At 49.2% G+C, this 17,239-nt stretch overlaps 5 protein-coding genes across 5 annotated transcripts; 3 read left to right on the forward strand and 2 right to left on the reverse strand.

The window, feature by feature from the left end:
• Window positions 1-1,694: 1,694 nt before the first annotated feature.
• Window positions 1,695-3,897, forward strand: P175DRAFT_0442134 (putative serine-rich protein; the record flags this gene model as incomplete). The annotated part of the gene is made up of 3 exons (XM_040894107.1): window positions 1,695-3,549; window positions 3,608-3,804; window positions 3,859-3,897. 3 exons carry the CDS (start codon window positions 1,695-1,697, stop codon window positions 3,895-3,897), a joined length of 2,091 nt encoding a protein of 696 aa, XP_040750099.1.
• A 942-nt stretch (window positions 3,898-4,839) lies between these two features.
• P175DRAFT_0518155 (lysophospholipid acyltransferase) lies at window positions 4,840-7,105 on the reverse strand (the record flags this gene model as incomplete). Its single annotated transcript, XM_040899038.1, has 4 exons — window positions 4,840-5,670; window positions 5,736-6,854; window positions 6,933-6,977; window positions 7,084-7,105. The coding sequence occupies 4 exons, from the start codon at window positions 7,103-7,105 to the stop codon at window positions 5,189-5,191; spliced, it is 1,668 nt and encodes a 555-aa protein (XP_040750100.1). The 3' UTR covers window positions 4,840-5,188.
• A 362-nt stretch (window positions 7,106-7,467) lies between these two features.
• On the forward strand, window positions 7,468-9,426 carry P175DRAFT_0518156 (Sec1 family protein; the record flags this gene model as incomplete). The annotated part of the gene is made up of 3 exons (XM_040899039.1): window positions 7,468-7,584; window positions 7,651-8,676; window positions 8,738-9,426. The coding sequence occupies 3 exons, from the start codon at window positions 7,468-7,470 to the stop codon at window positions 9,374-9,376; spliced, it is 1,782 nt and encodes a 593-aa protein (XP_040750101.1). The 3' UTR covers window positions 9,377-9,426.
• A 297-nt stretch (window positions 9,427-9,723) lies between these two features.
• P175DRAFT_0484123 (SDR family oxidoreductase) lies at window positions 9,724-11,386 on the forward strand. The gene is made up of 2 exons (XM_040895556.1): window positions 9,724-9,963; window positions 10,053-11,386. Exons 1-2 carry the CDS (start codon window positions 9,823-9,825, stop codon window positions 11,040-11,042), a joined length of 1,131 nt encoding a protein of 376 aa, XP_040750102.1. The 5' UTR covers window positions 9,724-9,822; the 3' UTR covers window positions 11,043-11,386.
• On the reverse strand, window positions 11,368-16,456 carry P175DRAFT_0329180 (TRAPPII-specific subunit TRS120). Its single transcript, XM_040892847.1, has 3 exons — window positions 16,147-16,456; window positions 15,059-16,047; window positions 11,368-14,992 (listed from the first exon to the last, which is right to left on the reverse strand). The coding sequence occupies exons 1-3, from the start codon at window positions 16,310-16,312 to the stop codon at window positions 11,693-11,695; spliced, it is 4,455 nt and encodes a 1,484-aa protein (XP_040750103.1). The 5' UTR covers window positions 16,313-16,456; the 3' UTR covers window positions 11,368-11,692.
• Between the last annotated feature and the right edge of the window lie 783 nt (window positions 16,457-17,239).

Raw genomic sequence — 17,239 nt, forward strand, 5'->3', positions numbered from 1 at the left:
GGGGTTTCTCTCCAATCGGTTAAGTATGTCCAATCCCATGTCCTTTCTTTCGTGGGAGAAATACTCTGTACTAACCTTCGAACTCCGTGAGAAGCAATTCTCGCAACTCCACTTTGGATGAGTTGGCAGTTTTAGGGTGGTCCTTTACTTTCGTGATGTACAGGCATACCCAAGCATCATTATATTTGCCCAGTTTTCAATTAAACCCCTGAAGCTGACCTTTTATTGGATTACAAAGTCCAAATCCCCTTCTATGACACCAATGAAAGCTTCCAGAATCCGCTTTTAGCGCACTCAGCCACCACGGGTGGACCGATCCCCGATTCCTTTTTGCTACCTCGACTCGTTCGAGGCCTTAGACTCCACCGTTGCGACTTGTCACATCGTCTTAATTGGCATCCTCGTGGAAAAGTGGCCGCGCGAACCCAAGACTGGAAGTGTGATGGGATTCCCCGGCATACAGGGAGTGGGATGGACCGTCCTCCGTGCATGGATATTACATACACAGTGCTACCAATGCACATTGTATGTATGATGGAGGGGTACCTTGCATTGTCCGATTGTTGATTTTTTGACCTCTCCACCAACCAACTCGTTCCTGAAAATGAAGCAGCACGTATTGGACTCGTGGAGTGGATCAAGGGAATACGATGACACAAAGTACTCTGTATAGTTACGGAGTACTACGGTCCAACTTGACCGTGTAGCCTAGAGAACAGGCTCATAATCACTAGCTCCACCGCCGGCGAAATATGAACGCAATCCTTAATCGAAGCATCAGCATGGGATGGTCAATTATTGTTAGACATAGGCGATCTCCATCCAGGCCTTGATTTCAGATGACGAAGAGGAACCGCTGGAGCAATCAAACCAAAACCTTCTCGCAAATCGAGAGGTGGGCATCTAGCTAAAATAAGCGATGAGCATCCTTTCCCCTTCCTTATCGGCCAATCGTGCGGTTTCAACCCGTGCGCCAGACTCCCATGTCCTCGAGCGTGCAGCCTGCATGCCCCTGGATCGGTTCAGGCCTAGTCTTGCTGTCCCTCACCGCTGGGCAACCAGATTCCAGGGCTGAAAGGGAAAAGGCTTTTAAATACATAATTGCCGGTGCATCTCGTCGTTTCAGATCGGGATCCTTTTGCTTCCAGTCGTTCTGTCGTTTGTCGCTCTTTTAGAAACTGTTCCGCCGTGTTCCTGGGTCTCCGGTTAGACGCTCTTTTCTCGTTCTTGCACTTCACATTCTCTCTGACTGTCGTTTGACATGACTTGATAATCAACATTCCTGTTGTTCTTTCGGTCGGATCTACACTCTTTTCATCCCGTGTCTGTTGGGCCCCATTGTCGCTCTTTTTCACGTCGTTTTGTGTCGAGTCATTCCTTATTACATCACAAAAATTTATAGACCATCACAACATAAACAGTGTCGATCGTTTCGTCGAACTATCAGACTCGCCATTCCTCATTTTTCTTATCCGCTTCGGTTCAAGCAGCCATCGCCGATTGCCCTTAATTTTCTTTCACTTCTTATATTCCCGCGAATTGATAATTTTGCGGAGCCTTCGTTCTTTCATTCCTTTTTCCTTCTCACTTGTTTTAGAGAAACTTACCCCTTTGGGGACTACATTCCTTGCACTGTTATTAATACTTCTACTTCTGCTGGTGTTTATTGATAATGAACTAATCGTCACCTCAACATGCGTTCGACTAATTCCTCTCCCCGCCGGAGGGCTCTTCATGAACGCACCCCGTCCCATACGAATGAAACTTCTCCACCACCATCCGTACGAGTTGCCAGCGATAAGCATGCCGATCATGAAGAGTTCCATGTGTATACAGCAACTCCATATCCAACGAAACCAGAGCAAATTCTTCTTCCACGCCCGGGGAAGGGCCAAGAGTTTATTCCAGATTCCCGCTTTCATGTCGACGAAGGTCCAAGCCAATCCTCTGCGACATACTCGACGGATCTCAGTCTTACTGGTGACAGCAGCTTGGTTGATCAATCAATTTCTGATCCTTGGGATCTCTCATCGACTTTTGATGCTGCGAACACACCTCCACCAGTGTGGGAGGATGACCCCAACTCAGGCAAATCCTCTTTCCCAACACCTGATCTACCACAACATAAATTAGCCGGCCCCCTGTCCGATGATGGCTCCCCCGCTACCTACTCTGATGACGAGCCGAACTCCCTCCCAAGAATTGCTCCTACTATTAAACCCGTGCTCTCTGAGACTGCCTCGCGCCAAGCGTCTGGTTCCGAGAACGTCTCGTCAAGTAACTCAAGCCCCAACTTCATCCCAATTGGACCGCCTTCGAGTCCAAATTTTGTGGCCCTGGATAGCTCAAGTCTAAACTTTGTCCCCATCGGCGCTTCCTCTAATCAGGATTCTGGGTCTCGCTCCAATTCGTTGTCATCTTTGAATTCATTGGGAACAGTCATTAGATATGCGGGTGCAGCCCAATGGACACATGGCTCATCATCTGAACTTGGCGGCTCACGTTCTCACTCTTTCCGCTCAAGCCCGCCTCATCAGGTCCCCTCAGTACGGTCTAATTCCACCCGGCCCAGTGTTAGAACTCATTCTCGATCCGGAACCTCTTCTTCCCGCAGTGGTCCACCATCAGATATCCAACCGGCCATTGATAGCGGAGTGTTCATTCAGTATCCAACGATCCGCGCACCTTCATCGTCTAGCTCGAGACTCGATAATGTATCACACTCTCCGGATTCATCGGAGAATAATCTGCATGAACCACTGAGAGAGTATTCCTCTGATCGATTTAGGTCTCATCTGTCAATTGTGCCGTCCCAATGGTCGGCTGAAGGTGACTCTGGCTTTCCCTCTCCTGCAGACAATCACTCTGAGAGTATGTCGGAAGAGCTTTCTCCACCTCCCACTGCTCTGATGCGCCAGCGACCAACGTCGTCATCGGTCTGGCTAGTGAACAACATGGAGGATGACGACGAATACCTTGACAATATTTCCAGTTTGCCTCCTCGTCCCGCAAATCCAGGCGTTCCTAATAGTCAGTCTTCGAGCTCAAGGAGCAGCAGTGTAAGGAGCAACAAGCGACCGGGCACTAGTTCTAGCTTTGTTACGAACATTCTTCCCACCTGGGCTAAGATGTATTATAGCGCGGAAGACGAGACCGGTAACTCCACCTTGTCCATGGTGGAGGGTACTCGACCGGCATCGGCACGTCCGGCAGCTTCTAATTCGAACCCTCTTCAACGCCTCGCTACTGCTGTTAGTAGAGCTAGGACCTTCACCAATGAAACGCGCGAAAGTATACGCTGGAAACCCGACCCCCGGGATCCTCGAAACCACTGGGTGAAAGCTCCAGAGCCGTCTGTAACAAGATCTGGGCCGTCTTTTCACCGATTACGGCACAGTTGGTCGCCTCATCTCTATCCTGATAGGCGGGCTGTTGCACCTAAATCGAGCGCTTGGCGTGCTCCCTCCATGGATTCAAGGACAGAGCCTTTGCTTGGCCGGCGGAACATTCAAGTATGGTCCTTTTGCTTGGGATTCATATGTCCACTCAGTAAGTATTCTTGGTCTTGCTTCCAGAGTTATACTCTGCTTACATTTCCTTCCTGCAGCCTGGCTTATTGCCTCATTTCTTCCCTTGCCAAAGAAACCGGAGATGCCAATGGAGGAAAACTCTGGGCCTCAGCTTGAAACAACACTCCAAATGCGGCTTTATGACCTTGAGCGGAAACGACACTTGAACGCTCGGTGGTGGAGAAACCTCAATCGTTGGATGAACCCGTTGGGGCTGGTGATTATCTCTATCATTGTAGGCATAATAACAATCGGGCTTGTATGTTTCAAATGACTAACATTTCTTTAGGTTACACTGGCTGTTGTAGGAACGACAGTGGGCTTTTAAAGAAGCAACACTGAATATCCTCATTTATCTCCCCTCTCTTTTTTCACCCGGCTGGTTCTGCGTCCTTCTAGCAGGCTATGCCCGCCATTTTCCTTTCTCGATTGCATCGACTTTTATCTCCCTCCTCCCTCTCCCTCTAGAAGTCGGATCTTTCCTCCTTTATCCCTATCTCGGTCATCTTTCTTCTTACCTCTTATTCTTCTCTTGGATTCTTCTCATCATCTCTTTCGCTTACCTTCCCCCAACCGATTGTTTTGTTTCTGGTCAAAAAAAAATTACTCGACACGATTGCACGACGTGATGCACATAATGTTTCTTCTTCTTCTTCTTATTATTTTTTTTTTCTACTTCTCTTTCTATCATACCCGGCGTTGACCTTTGCTTCTCCTCGCATTTCAGCGTATGGAAGGTAGCTTTTATATCTGTGGAGGAAAGGGTAATGGATCCATGGCGGACTTTTCACGACAGATTATGGACATGTTTTTTTTTTTTTTTTTTTTACCCCCCTTTACCCCTTTTATCTCTTAGATTTCTTTACCTTTCTCTGTTCTCTTCTACCCTACTTATGTATTTATGTATAAATATATTGGGCCGTGGCTTTATTAGAGGGGGAATATCAATTATATATTATCTCGAACATCCACTGATGAAAGAGCCATCCCCATCAAGACCTTGCGTTCTCGTGGAAGCTGCTACTAGGCGTTCCAATATAAGTAGGCGAGGTAGGGTAGGTACCTAGGTAGGTAGTCTTATGGTTGACTTGGACGACCAGTGGAAGGAGACAAGAGTCAAGCGCCTGCTGACTACTGGTATGCCATCGGGGTTGTTGGGGATATACGAACAGCTAACTCACATACTAGGTAAATTATCTGAGGGCAGAAGCTCACCAGTGTAGCAACCTCTACTATTACAATAGTCCATTAAGGAGATGTAACTATATATAACTATTCTGTATTCAAAAGCGCTGAATTAATACGAAAAAAGCGCAAATAAGCCTCAGAACTCGATTTGCAGTAACATCTGGCTGGGGAAAGTAGTATAAGGGCGCCGCTTTGTACCGTGTAAAAAAAAGAAAACAACAACAACAACAACACGTCTAGGTAGTGCACATTGACACATGATCATCTATATCGACTGCATTTCTCACCGGGGAATTCACCTGGTCATCCACTGGTTGGTTAATACTGTGCATGTAAATAGGAAGAAAAGAAAGCAAACGGCCAAGTCCGCCTGATGGGGCTGCCGGAGTTATTGACCTGACATTGGAACCCGAAAAGAAGGGAGCGCCCGCTCATGGGAGTTTTCGACCAAGCTTGCTTTCGACGGCGGCTCTCAATTCTTCGCCTGTGGGCATAGTGACCACACTTCCTCGTCTACGCCTGGACTCAATTTCAGCCTTGATCTCTTGGACAGCATCGTCAAACTCCTGGATTGGGTCGTTCGGTAGTCCGAGCGTTGGTTCTTGGAGGCTTTCCGTACTCGTAGAGCGAACGATGTCGGGTCGAGAGCGTGCTGGTGACTTCTGGACGAGGATGGATTTCGCAGGGGAGGAGAAGAATGCAAGAGATGCGATGACGCCAACAATGCCGTAGTAGTAGACGCTTTGCCAAACTCGCATAGAGTCCGCAAAGGACAAGAAGATGAAGGGCATTACGGTGAATGAGAGGGTGACTTGGGTCACAAACCAGCTGGCAATGTCATAATAGCGTTTGTATGGACCAGGCTTACTGCCATCGGCAGACAGGAAGAGGGGTCGAACGTGGCGTCGAAATTCTAGATGATTCTATTAGCAAACGAGCAGGGCGGAAAGGGCATAGGAATTGTGGATTATCGCGTACTCTTAGCTACGGTTTGAATGAAGGATCCTAGGATAAAAGTGAGATAATATCCAGGATAGAAGCCATGCCAGAAGGCACTCGTCGCAAATGTTGCAAGACTAGCACGGAATCCTGGTTTCTTTCCTTTGGGAGTGACACGGAGATAGACATAGTTTCGCAACCAGTGATTGGTGTTCTTATTCCAGTTTCCCAAGTAGGCATGAGAGTTTTGAGCAGTCTCGAGCTTCCAAGGGTCGATGTTTTCAAGGCGATTCCAGAATACCTTGCCAGTCTTGGGATCAAAGCCGTTATACCCCATTCCAGAGAGAATGCAGGCCCCCTCAGACAATGACCACACGCCGTAGTACTTCGTACGTGCCGTAAATCCAACCATATAAATAATCCAGACGCGGCGAAGGAAGGAGTTCTCCAAGAAACTGGCTTCCATCACCTTGCCTTCATTGTAGAACGAGCCAAGCTGGAGGAACGCAAAGATCCACGCTAGGCCGGTCGCAGCCTTGATAGTAGCTGGGGTGCCACTTCGGGGGATCTTGCGCTTCTTTCGAGTTGGAGGCACCTTGGAAGGATCTGTACCTGGAGGTACATCGAAGAGCGTAGTGTCGATCCATCGGCGGTAATCGACATAGTCGCACGCGGGCCCAGCCAAGAGGGATGGAAAGAACAGAACATAACCCGTATAATCCAGGATCGAGGGAAACGAAGTGATTGCTGCATATTTTTGAGCATCCGAGAGTTGATCCTGAGGCAGCCGGCCGTCGTGTACGTTCCAGCAAAAGGCGGAGAGCTTCATAACAAGCACCATCTGGGCTCCGGTGATGTCGACGGAGTGCGGATCATTGGCAATCTGACGGTAGATGTGATTGATGGACATGTGGCCCATGAGAAAGATAAAACCAATCCAGGGCATCAGCGAGCCATCGACGTAGTAAGCAATGGCATAGACGCCAGCAGCGCTGTAGATGAGGGTTCGGAGGCCATCCCATAAGTCAAACAACCCAAGGAGATAGAAGAGAGAGACAGCAATAATGAAGGCATTTTTCTTCCAGGGCTCCCCATCCGGGATTCTCTTCAGCAGCCCCGCTAAAGGATAAGAAAGAAGGAAGGAGGCAATAAGCTTCACTAATGGAGCGGTGGTGGATTAGCAAGAGTGATCAAAGTTGGGGTTGTGTGCCACTCAGGCAAGAAGAGAGAACATACACTCATCAGCGGAAGCTCCAGTAATCCTAGCAGGATAACTGAACACTACAGAAAGGCAAGTTAGAAGGTGACTTTATTCGATTTCAAGCTCCAAGCCTCGGGGTCAAACGAGTAGGTGGAAGGGGGAAAAAAAGCCGAAAAAGAAACATACAAAGGTCTATGCCTGGTAACATGGTTAAAAGAGCCCGTTAGGGGGGAGAGATTTAAAGAAAAACAAAAACCATGGAGATTAAAGAGGTAGACAGAAAGAAAAGAAGAGGACGAGGGAAGAAAGGCGCAATTGAGGCTAGAAAAAAAGTTGGCGATGTTCGTTTCGAAGGATGACGGAATCACATGGGCGATCTTCCCATCGTGACTTGGCCACACTCCCTCTTCTTCTTCTTCTTCTTCTTCCCCCTCCATCATCACAATCTCCATAGGGCCGACCTATAGCTTCAGTTCTGTTTTCTTTTCTTCTTCTTCTCCTCCATGATTTGCCCGTGATTTTGCTATATTCTAATTTCCCTCCCTGTCCTTGTCACTCAGCTCAGGCATAATGGACGTCGTCGCGGCGGTGTCTGGGTACATATCCAAGATGGTCACCGCTGGTGATCCATCGGCTTCGGGCTCTTCATCCTCCAAGATGAAGATCTTGCTTCTTGATAGTGAGACAGTGGGACACGCGCTTCTATCCTCGGTGGCTGCGAGTAACTTTTGGGAGCTAATGGTTGAACCGTAGGTGCCTATCGTATCGACCGCAATCACACAGTCTGCCCTCTTGAACCATGAGGTATACCTGATCGACCGACTGGATAACGCTGCCCGGGAACGGATGCGACACCTACGCTGTCTCTGTTTTGTGCGACCGTCCCCTACCTCCATCCAATTGCTTATCGACGAGCTACGCGAACCGAAGTACGGCGAATATTACATCTATTTGAGCAATATCATCCGGAAGTCCTCCCTCGAACGCCTGGCTGAAGCTGACGTCCATGAAGTGGTGCGGGTGGTTCAAGAACATTTTGCGGACTTTCTCGTGATCAATCCCGACCTCTGCTCTTTGAATCTAGGGTACCCCGAACAACGACTTTGGGCCAATTCGCCCGATGTGTGGAATGCAGATGCCTTGCAGAGAACCACAGAAGGGGTGATCGCAATGCTTCTTTCTCTTAAAAAGAATCCTTTGATTCGATACGAGAAGAATAGTTTATTGGCAAAGAAGCTGGCTACGGAGGTTCGGTATCAACTCACGCAGGAGGAGCAGCTCTTCAACTTCCGCAAGACCGATACCCCTCCGATTCTTATGATTCTCGATCGCCGCGATGACCCTATCACTCCGCTCCTCACCCAGTGGACATATCAAGCGATGGTGCACGAGCAGATCGGAATTCACAATGGACGGGTGGACCTCCGAGACGTGCCCGAAATTCGGCCCGAGTTACGGGAAATCGTCCTTTCGCAAGATCAGGACCCATTCTTCAAGAAGAATATGTACCAGAACTTTGGAGATCTTGGCCAGAATATCAAGGAGTACGTTGAACAGTACCAGGTTAAGACTAAGAACACCATGAATATTGATTCTATTGCGGATATGAAACGTTTCGTGGAGGACTATCCTGAGTTCCGGAAACTATCTGGAAACGTGAGCAAGCATGTCACCTTGGTTGGGGAACTTAGTCGACGAGTGGGAGAAGAAGACCTTCTCGATGTGAGTGAACTGGAACAAAGCTTGGCTTGCAGCGATAACCACAGTAACGACCTGAAGGTATGAGAAAAGTATTCCTCTGCACCGCCGGCAACATCCCATCTCCTAACTGTTTGGGTAGAATCTTCAACGAATCATTCAATTACCTTCTGTCCCAGCTGAAAATAAGCTCCGCTTAGTGGCATTGTATGCTATTCGATACGAGAAGCAGCCATCAAACTCCCTTCCAATTCTTCTCGACCTGTTGGTAACGGCAGGCAATGTGCCTTCGCGTCTTGTCAATATCATCCCCAAGCTGCTCGCTTATCACCACTCCCTTCAGGCTCCACCCATTGCGGGCGGCTTCTCGGACCTGTTCGAATCTACGTCGCTCTTCTCCGGCGCTCGGGACAGATTCAAAGGATTGAAAGGAGTGGAGAACGTCTACACCCAGCACTCCCCGCGGTTAGAAGCTACGCTCCAGAATCTGATCAAAGGCAGACTGAAGGAGCTCCAGTATCCATTTCTGGAGGGGGTGGGTCATATTCGGGACAAACCTCAAGATATCATTATTTTCATGGTGGGCGGGGCAACGTATGAAGAGGCCAAAATGGTGGCCCAGGTCAATGCCAGTTCACCGGGAGTCCGGGTCGTTTTAGGTGGCACAGGCATTCACAATAGCAAGAGCTTCCTAGAGGAAGTTGATGATGCTGTAAGCGGCTGGCCTGAACCTACCCCTTCCACCGCCGCTGGACGGCTTCGGAGAGAGATCGGGCGCTAGATTTTAGCCTACTTTGCTCCAATTCTTTTTTTTTTTTTTTTTTTTTTTTTGTTTTTCAATGGGTTCTTCCTGGGGTCTGGGTGTTGGGTTGGATGAGGTTTGATAGCATGGCGTATATATATATCCCTTGCGATGACTCTGTAGCAGTATTTGTATCTTAATAGTCTTATTTATGATACAACCACACATAAATAAATATATATATTCAGTAGATCTTCAAAAAGGAGACAGAATTAAAAGAAGGAATTTGAAGTAGATAGGCTATTATTTATATGCGAGGACGGATTCTGGTGAGACCCCGGATTTTTCCCGCTGCGGAGAAACTCGAGCTTAAACTTGGCGGCAAATTTCACGATGCAATCAAGATTACAACAATACCTCATCTGCTCCTCTCTCCCAGTCAACTACTCCCTCCCCCGCCTTCCTTGTGCCTCTTCTCTTGCTCGATGGAGCTTCACGATTCCCCCACCACGGGGATAATGGCACTGTCACCATCTGCGACTGTCCATCGAGAACCGAAGCTCCAGCTTCCTTCCACCACTGACCCCCCAGGGCCACAGAATCCGCCCAAGCCACTAGTTTGGCTGGTGAGAGAAGTCCTCAAATATGCACAAGCACCAAACCACGGACTAATGACTATCCTTTTTTTTTTTTTTTTTTTTTTTCTTGTTTTTAGATCTTCGGTGCAACCGGCCACATGGGCCGTTCCCTCGTGAAAACAGCTCTGTCCCGAGACGACCGGGTCGCAGCAGTCGGGCGCACGTTCGAAACCAGCCCACAAAGCATGAAGAAGCTCGAAGAAGAGCACGAAAACTGCCTGGGTCTGCTCTGCGACGTACGGGCCCGCGAAACCGTGCACCAGGCGATTGACCGCACCATCCAGTGTTTCGGGCGCATCGACATCATCGCCAACTGCGCCGGGTACGGCGTGATCGGGTCCTGCGAAGACCAAGACGAATACGACATCCGCGACCAATTCGAGACAAACTTCACGGGGACCCTGAACATCATCCAGCTGTCGCTGCCGCATTTCCGCGAGCGCCGCGCAGGCCGGTACCTGATTTTCAGCTCGACGTCGGGCGCCCTCGGGGTTCCGGGGCTGGGACCCTACTGTGCCTCGAAGTATGCGGTCGAGGGCCTGATGGAGAGCATGCTGTATGAGGTCGATGGCTTCAATATCAAAGCCACCCTGGTTGAACCGGGCCACATGCGTCGCGACGATCCCGGGGATCTTGTTTCCGCTGAGCTTGTCCCCCCCAGCAGCTCGGACGGCGTGCATCACCTTTCCTCGCCTCTGCCCTTGTACGGGCACTTCCTGGTCAAGCCGCCCAGCGACCCCTACAGCACGCCTACGGCCCCTGCTGCGCATGCGAAGCGTATGCTGATGTGGCTGGCGGATAAACAGCCCGCCAGTGCCGTCAAAGCTGCCTACCTGGTCTGGCAGCTAGGTCATTGCTCTTATCCGCCTCTTCGGCTGGTTCTGGGCACGTATGCTGTTGAGAGTATTCGTGACCGACTCAAGTGTATTATCGAGGAGATCGAGGACTGGAAGTATCTGAGCTTTCCCACGGGGGACCCGCAAACTAGTGGTGGTGGTGGTGGTGGTGGTGGTGGTGGTCCCTCAGCAGGACCAGCCAGGGAAACGGCCTCTCAAGATCAAGAGTAGAGCACCAGGGTTGCGATACGATACGATATGATATAATGACGATGATGATGACGATGATAACGGCCATATACTCATGTGCATGGATCGATTTTGGGAAACGATGAACAGGGAACCAAAGAAGGGGTACATACTTTACATTATATGGATTGATGTGCATGGTATGTACAGAATCACCACTATGGAACCAAACAAATCTATCTGTACAGAAAGATGAATTAAAGAAAAAGAAAAGAAAAGAAAAACCCATTAGACAGTATCAACAACAACCTATATCATATATACAACTCCAAGTATTGACCAGCAAGCGAAAGCGTCGGTATCAGTCTACCTGGTATCAAAATATTGCAGCTTCTATTCTAGATCTCACTTGATACCTTCACCTTCCACTAAACATCTCAATTAATGAGAGGTCTGATATAGTTACTTAGTTAATGACTCCCTTCCCCAAACCACAATAACAGCATTAGAGCAACATCATATCTGGCATCGGGATTGTACAAAACATTCTTTCTTTTTTCATTTCATTCATGAAACCACTGGTAGGGGCTGTGTTGCGCTAAAAAAGAAAAAAAAAAAAAAAAGCTTCGTTGTTCGGGTTGAGAGAGAAAAGACAGTAAGTAAGCAATACAAATAGTGGTTGATTATGGCCGTTAATCATGAACATTCATAACACATGTTTCCTTTGCATGCCAGATTCGTCGTTTCTTGGCCAAATCTGCGCCAAAGGTATCCTGGATGAAACCCTCATCGTCAAAGGAGGGCGCTATCGGGGGGCCTGGGGCAATATTTGATTTCTGGTCTCCTTCGCCTTCGGGGGATGCGCGTAAGAGTCGTAGTTCCTCAACGGTGGCGCCGAATTCGTATTCGCCGCGGCAGAGAACCGTTACTCCCACGGTAGTACTGGTGCGCTCTCCGCTGTTTAGCACGGGAAGCACCTGCTGTAACATGCCTGTCCAGGCAAGGCGTCTTGGAAGATCAAGCGCGACGTTGCTGGGTTGGTGCCGAAGACTGGGCTGGAGTCGTAAAAGAGGGTGGATAGGTTTGGAGGAGCGGTTAGAAACGGTAACGGTGAGGTCCATCATCTCGTCGGTTTGGACCTTGTACTTCGATCGTCCCGTTTGTATGACGCTATTACGCTCCTGGTTTTCATCGCCCCCGGAAAATGAGGACTTCAACGAGAAGCTCATCTCGACATCCTCGAGCCGAAATGCATCTACCATCCGGGCGGTAAAGCGGAGGTTCCTGAGGTCAATAATTCCCTCTCGTTCGCCACACGCCTCGGTCCAGAATCCGGCAACCCTTTTGAGGAGTTCCTCGCGATACCAGAACGCTTCTCGGGACGCAGCCTCTGCTTCAAATGTAAGCTTATTGGCACTGACGACGAATTGCCTCTTGAACCCAGTGCTGAGTGATGGGATCGAAGCATGAGGGTTTTGTACATAGACACGAGGTAAAACGAGAACGAAGCGTGACATCTGTCCGGGCTGAAGAATCTCCCGGACGATATACTGGCCGTCCTTATTCTCGGATAGGCTGTCGACTGGCGCCTCAACCGGGTTTTCGCTAACTTGGAGAGCTACTGATAACGGGTTTGGCCAAGCATTGCGCAGATCAAGAAGGAGAATACAATGATCGGATCCGTAAGTACCCCGCGCGAGGTTAGACAGAACGGACGAAAAGTGGTCGCTATTGTTGGAGTACGAGGATTCAACGTTGGTAGTGGCGGGTGGATTGCCCCCATTTTCCTCACTACTCCACCAAGCAAAGTCGCTTGTGAAGGGTAAGATATCGCAACGAGCCACCTCTACGCTTGCGTTGACAGTTGCAGCCAGGGGGATAAACAGTTGTCGGGTATAAAACACATCAGGTAGAGCATCATGGAAGACCCCGATGCGGGAATAATCAATCTGCACAGTCGCCTCTTGTAACCCAGGATTGCCAATAATATCAATGGTAAAGGTAGCACGCTGTCCTGCTGCTATCGAGTGATCGCTCGGATCCGGGCCCTCTCTACGCCATCGCAAAGCTGGCCTTGACAATTTAAGTGCTAGTTCATACACTTCAACGGGGAGCAAGTCCTTGTTATTCAGTGCAGATTGAACTTGTTTCGTTATGGAGTCCTGAAAAGAAAATAGGATGAAGTCGAGAGCACATGATGAAGTGTTTCGCAGTGTAATGCTGAAGGATGCCCTTTCGCCTTCGAGGACCATAATCGCAGATTGTGATAAAGATAACGACTCTATGAGGAGGGATGGCTGCTCGCCAATGACTTTAATCTCACAACACGACGTTTCAGGCCCTTTTTTGGGGACCAGCTTCCCGTCTCTCGAAGTTGTCGAGCTCCAAGACATAGGACGGTCTATCGAGGGCTTTTTGGCTGCTAAGCCGGTTCGTTTGAATTTTCTTTCCACCTCTGGTCGCCACAGATCTTTGAATATCGGGAACTTCCGTTCCCTGCAGTACCGGACTTTGACAGAGCAGCCAGTGATTTTCGAAGAACCCTCCCCGCGCGCGATGCCATACACTGTGACATCCTGGATGCAGAGTGGGGCAAGCAGTATGTACTCTGCAACAGCATCGAGGGGCACGCCTTCAGCCTCAAGGCGGATGCTTTCGATTTCGACCTCGAACTCGAAGGGGTTTTGAAGTGTCACCCGAAAGGCTGCATGCTCCCCAGCAACCATGAGAAGCTCGGAGACTTTATTACTTGGCTTCGAGAAAGGGTTGTACAAGAACGGATCTTTTGTGACCTTTTCACGGCTTGCTGTCACAGCATCAAGTTCAGATTTTGACCGACGAACAGGTCTTCGAGGATCTGGGAGGGACAAGAGTTGGACACCGCGAATTAAGAAATCATCCCAGTACTCTGCTTCCAATCCAGATGCCCCGAGCTTATTTGCTGCGCCAACAGTTCGCTTGATATTGTTCAAAAGCCTGTTCTGCTCGTCAGGCGGCAAACAAGGGGAGATGTAGAGTGAGTGAGAAAGCATAAGGTCTCCTCGAATAGTCTGAAGCAGCTCAACAGTGAACCGAAGAACACCGCCAAAATCCGGCAGGGCTTCACAGGAGTTGATGCACGTCCTGAGGACATCAATCTTCAATTTCAGATCCCCGTAATGATCTAGAACGAGGTGCCGAAATGATCTTTCTATGATCGCTGCTACCGAGTCATATTCAGGGACATGGATTTCGCTAGCACTCAACGACAGTCTCTTCCCCCATTCAGTAAATGAAGAGGACTGGACACCGTATATCTCCCCTACTGTAGCAAGAAGGGAACGCATGCTGTATTCCATGTTCCCTGGTCCTACATCAAGAGCATTCATATCGAAGGCTCTCTCGCTGAGGGAGGATAGGCCGGCTGCGGGGTGAATACCAACTTCAGCAGCGCCAATCTTTCGAGCCTGGACAAGAGCTGGGACCATGATGGAAAGAAGTTCCCTTAGGATGAAAGCCTTCTTCCGTGGTAGGTCAAGGGCATTCAAAACGGAGACGATCCCAATTAAGATGGGTATGGCATCGGTCGCGGGTAAATCTGAGCCAGCAGAAAGGGGTAACCCACGAAAGAGAAAGTTTGCAATTTCCGTTTTTCGAAGGATGGTCAATCCCCGTGGCCGTTCCGGCCGGTACAAGGGACGTAGGCGTTCATTCATGACAATGTGTTTCAATGCATCGTCATCCAACGCCCCATCGCGAATACGGCAGGCAACGAGCAATCTTGATAGGCGTATAACGGTTTCAGAGAAAACCAGCTGAGGGAGTGGCTCATCCGTGATGTTGGCCGCACGATTGTAAAGGTTCAGGATGTTGTTCGTCAGGTCAGGCAAAAGGTTTGAAAGATTTTGCAAAGAGACGAGCCGATTCCCCGGTGTGGGTTGACTAGGGTCGAAGGTACTGCTCAAGGATGATTTAGACGACTTCTCCGCTACAGGATAGCAGATTGGAGGAATCTGTGAAGATGTTTAGTGACATGGAGCATTGATCTATACAGGAGGGGGGGGGGGGGGGGGAAATACATGGAAATCCATGCCAGCCCAAGCAAACATCAATAAACAAAGGAGGATTGATTCGAGAGCCTTGGCATACCACACATAGTCGCTGGTTGCTCGTGCGTTCGATGCTGCCTCAACAAGCTCTTTCAAGGCGTCAGGCCATCTGCCGGTTTGAAGAAACAGAGTTCCAATGACAACACCTGCACGCCCCTTTATTCGATTCTTGGTTCGGTCTGTTGCGCTCAGGCCGCCCACAGACATTCGATCCCGACTATGCTCTTTGGATGACGGCAGGGAATGTGGCTTGCGCACGGCAGTGTTGGAACGGGTAGTGAGCTGTATGGATCGAGTGATTTCGTCGAACGTTGTTGGGGTTTCATGATCGCCTGGGGTAGGTGAACTGTGGGTAGAACCCACGGGCGTCTCGGAGCCACCCGATGGGTTTGAGGGAAGCTGCGCAGGCATCGTCATCCTGTGAAACAGCCTGTCTGTTGGCCGACGGCGTAGATCGGGGCCCCGATGCGGACCCCAAGACGATGCCTTGGGTGATTCAATCGAAGGTATGCCCTGTATGGTTTTCGCAAAATCATCCATTTCAGAAAGGAGTATAGAAGTTATATCGCATAAAACGGTTTTCATCGTGGTTGCCTTGGAGGCCTGCGGGGGTGGAATCCATAGCACATTATCCGGGCCATTGGATAGTTTATCAACTCCATCATAATCGAATACGAGAAGCTGGTGGACCAATGCTCTTGGGTTCTTCTCTTTCACGAGTTCTAGTTCTTGCCGGAGCTGGTCCAGGCCATCCGGAGCCGGCGACTTGTTTGGGGACGGCCCTACCCCGTTTTCCTTTGTAGAACCACCGAGTTCAGTTCCATCCGCTATGGCAAGGACCACAAGGGGCTCGCGGAAGATTTCAAAAGGGAACAGTTCCAAATGCGAGATAGGGGGCATGGAGAAGGAGAGGTCGTAGAGAATGATGCCAGTCGGGAAGGCTAGGGGGGAGAACATATCTACATTCAAAGCACAACCAGTAATTAGTTATTTGATTCCTGTACGAGCCTGTGAATCGCCTAGTAAGAGGTCTATCATGTATTCCTTGGGATACCTACTTCGATTGGGCCGCGCATCGGGGCTAATGTCCCCCAAGCGGACAACATTTTCGGCCTGGAGTCTGGCAGCGAAACTCAAGAACCGGGACCGTTTGATGTTGCCAATGGGAAGAATCAAAGCCCTCAGGCGCGCGGGCGCAATAGGCGAAAGAGGGTCAACACCCATCGTGACATTTGAAAGGAGGCGGGCGTGTGGGACGTCACTGCTTCCACCTGGGGAAACACAAGTGCCTTTCAGGCATACAAAATCGATCAAAAGGGCGAAGCAAATTTGAAATCGAGGTTGCCACAGGTAAGTCCAATCGGAACTTCTCTATACCTTCCACGAGATCTTCGACCCCGAAAATAGCGACCAGAGACGCTGTTTACCCGGAGGCCATTCCCACTTGGCCACTATTTCAACAATCCCGACACGTGACCAACCATCCAAAGAGTGAAGTAGGTTGTGCTTTCGTCTACAGGGAATGTTTATGAGGTATCACATAGGGGAGACAATTTTTTTCCCTTTCTTCCTTGTCTGTATAACTGCTATTTGATATTAAGAAGATATAGGAAATAGCCATGTTTTGGACCTTGCGCTGCTGTAGACCCGTGGCAACTATCTCTAGCCATCTCGGATTTATAGGTTTATCCGGTAGGGGGAGGTAGGGCGGCACGGGGGCTAAACTTAACAAGTAAAAGAATAATAAATAAAAACATACCCAAGGCTACCTAGGTAGTCATGGGCGTCTCGCCGCTCTTAGCAGCCCTTCAGAGACCCGAATATTCTTCATCCGAAGGACCGGAAAGCGCATTTGCACTTCTGCGCTAAGGCTGGAGGAGATTATGGGCCCTCGCAAAGGGATGATGCAGTATCTTGACATATTGTCACAAGTAGGCATTCAAGTAGGCATTGAAGCAGGCATTCAAGTAGGTATTAGCATAGTAATAGCTTATAAAAGTAGATAAGATAGGAATCTCCATAGCTAACAGGTTAACCAATATCCCCAGGTTCTACAGCACGGTGTACAGGTCATACCACGGGTGTTTGGGGGACTTTCATATATTATTTAATTAATAGAATTATAGAATTATAGAATAGAATATAGAATAC

Source organism: Aspergillus ochraceoroseus (genome assembly GCF_002846915.1).
Source record: "Aspergillus ochraceoroseus IBT 24754 chromosome Unknown P175scaffold_7, whole genome shotgun sequence".
NCBI lineage: Eukaryota > Fungi > Ascomycota > Eurotiomycetes > Eurotiales > Aspergillaceae > Aspergillus > Aspergillus ochraceoroseus.

What these genes read in the sequence shown, in the direction of transcription:
- P175DRAFT_0484123 (XM_040895556.1), top strand. Translation starts at nt 9,823, where the DNA reads ATGGAGCTTCACGATTCCCCCACCACGGGGATAATGGCACTGTCACCA. An exon ending in CCAAGCCACTAGTTTGGCTG is followed by an intron (nt 9,964 to 10,052) that starts GTGAGAGAAGTC and finishes TCTTGTTTTTAG; the next exon opens with ATCTTCGGTGCAACCGGCCA.
- P175DRAFT_0329180 (XM_040892847.1), bottom strand. Translation starts at nt 16,312, where the DNA reads ATGGGTGTTGACCCTCTTTCGCCTATTGCGCCCGCGCGCCTGAGGGCT. An exon ending in CGATGCGCGGCCCAATCGAA is followed by an intron (nt 16,048 to 16,146) that starts GTAGGTATCCCA and finishes CTTTGAATGTAG; the next exon opens with ATATGTTCTCCCCCCTAGCC. An exon ending in GGGCTGGCATGGATTTCCAT is followed by an intron (nt 14,993 to 15,058) that starts GTATTTCCCCCC and finishes ACATCTTCACAG; the next exon opens with ATTCCTCCAATCTGCTATCC.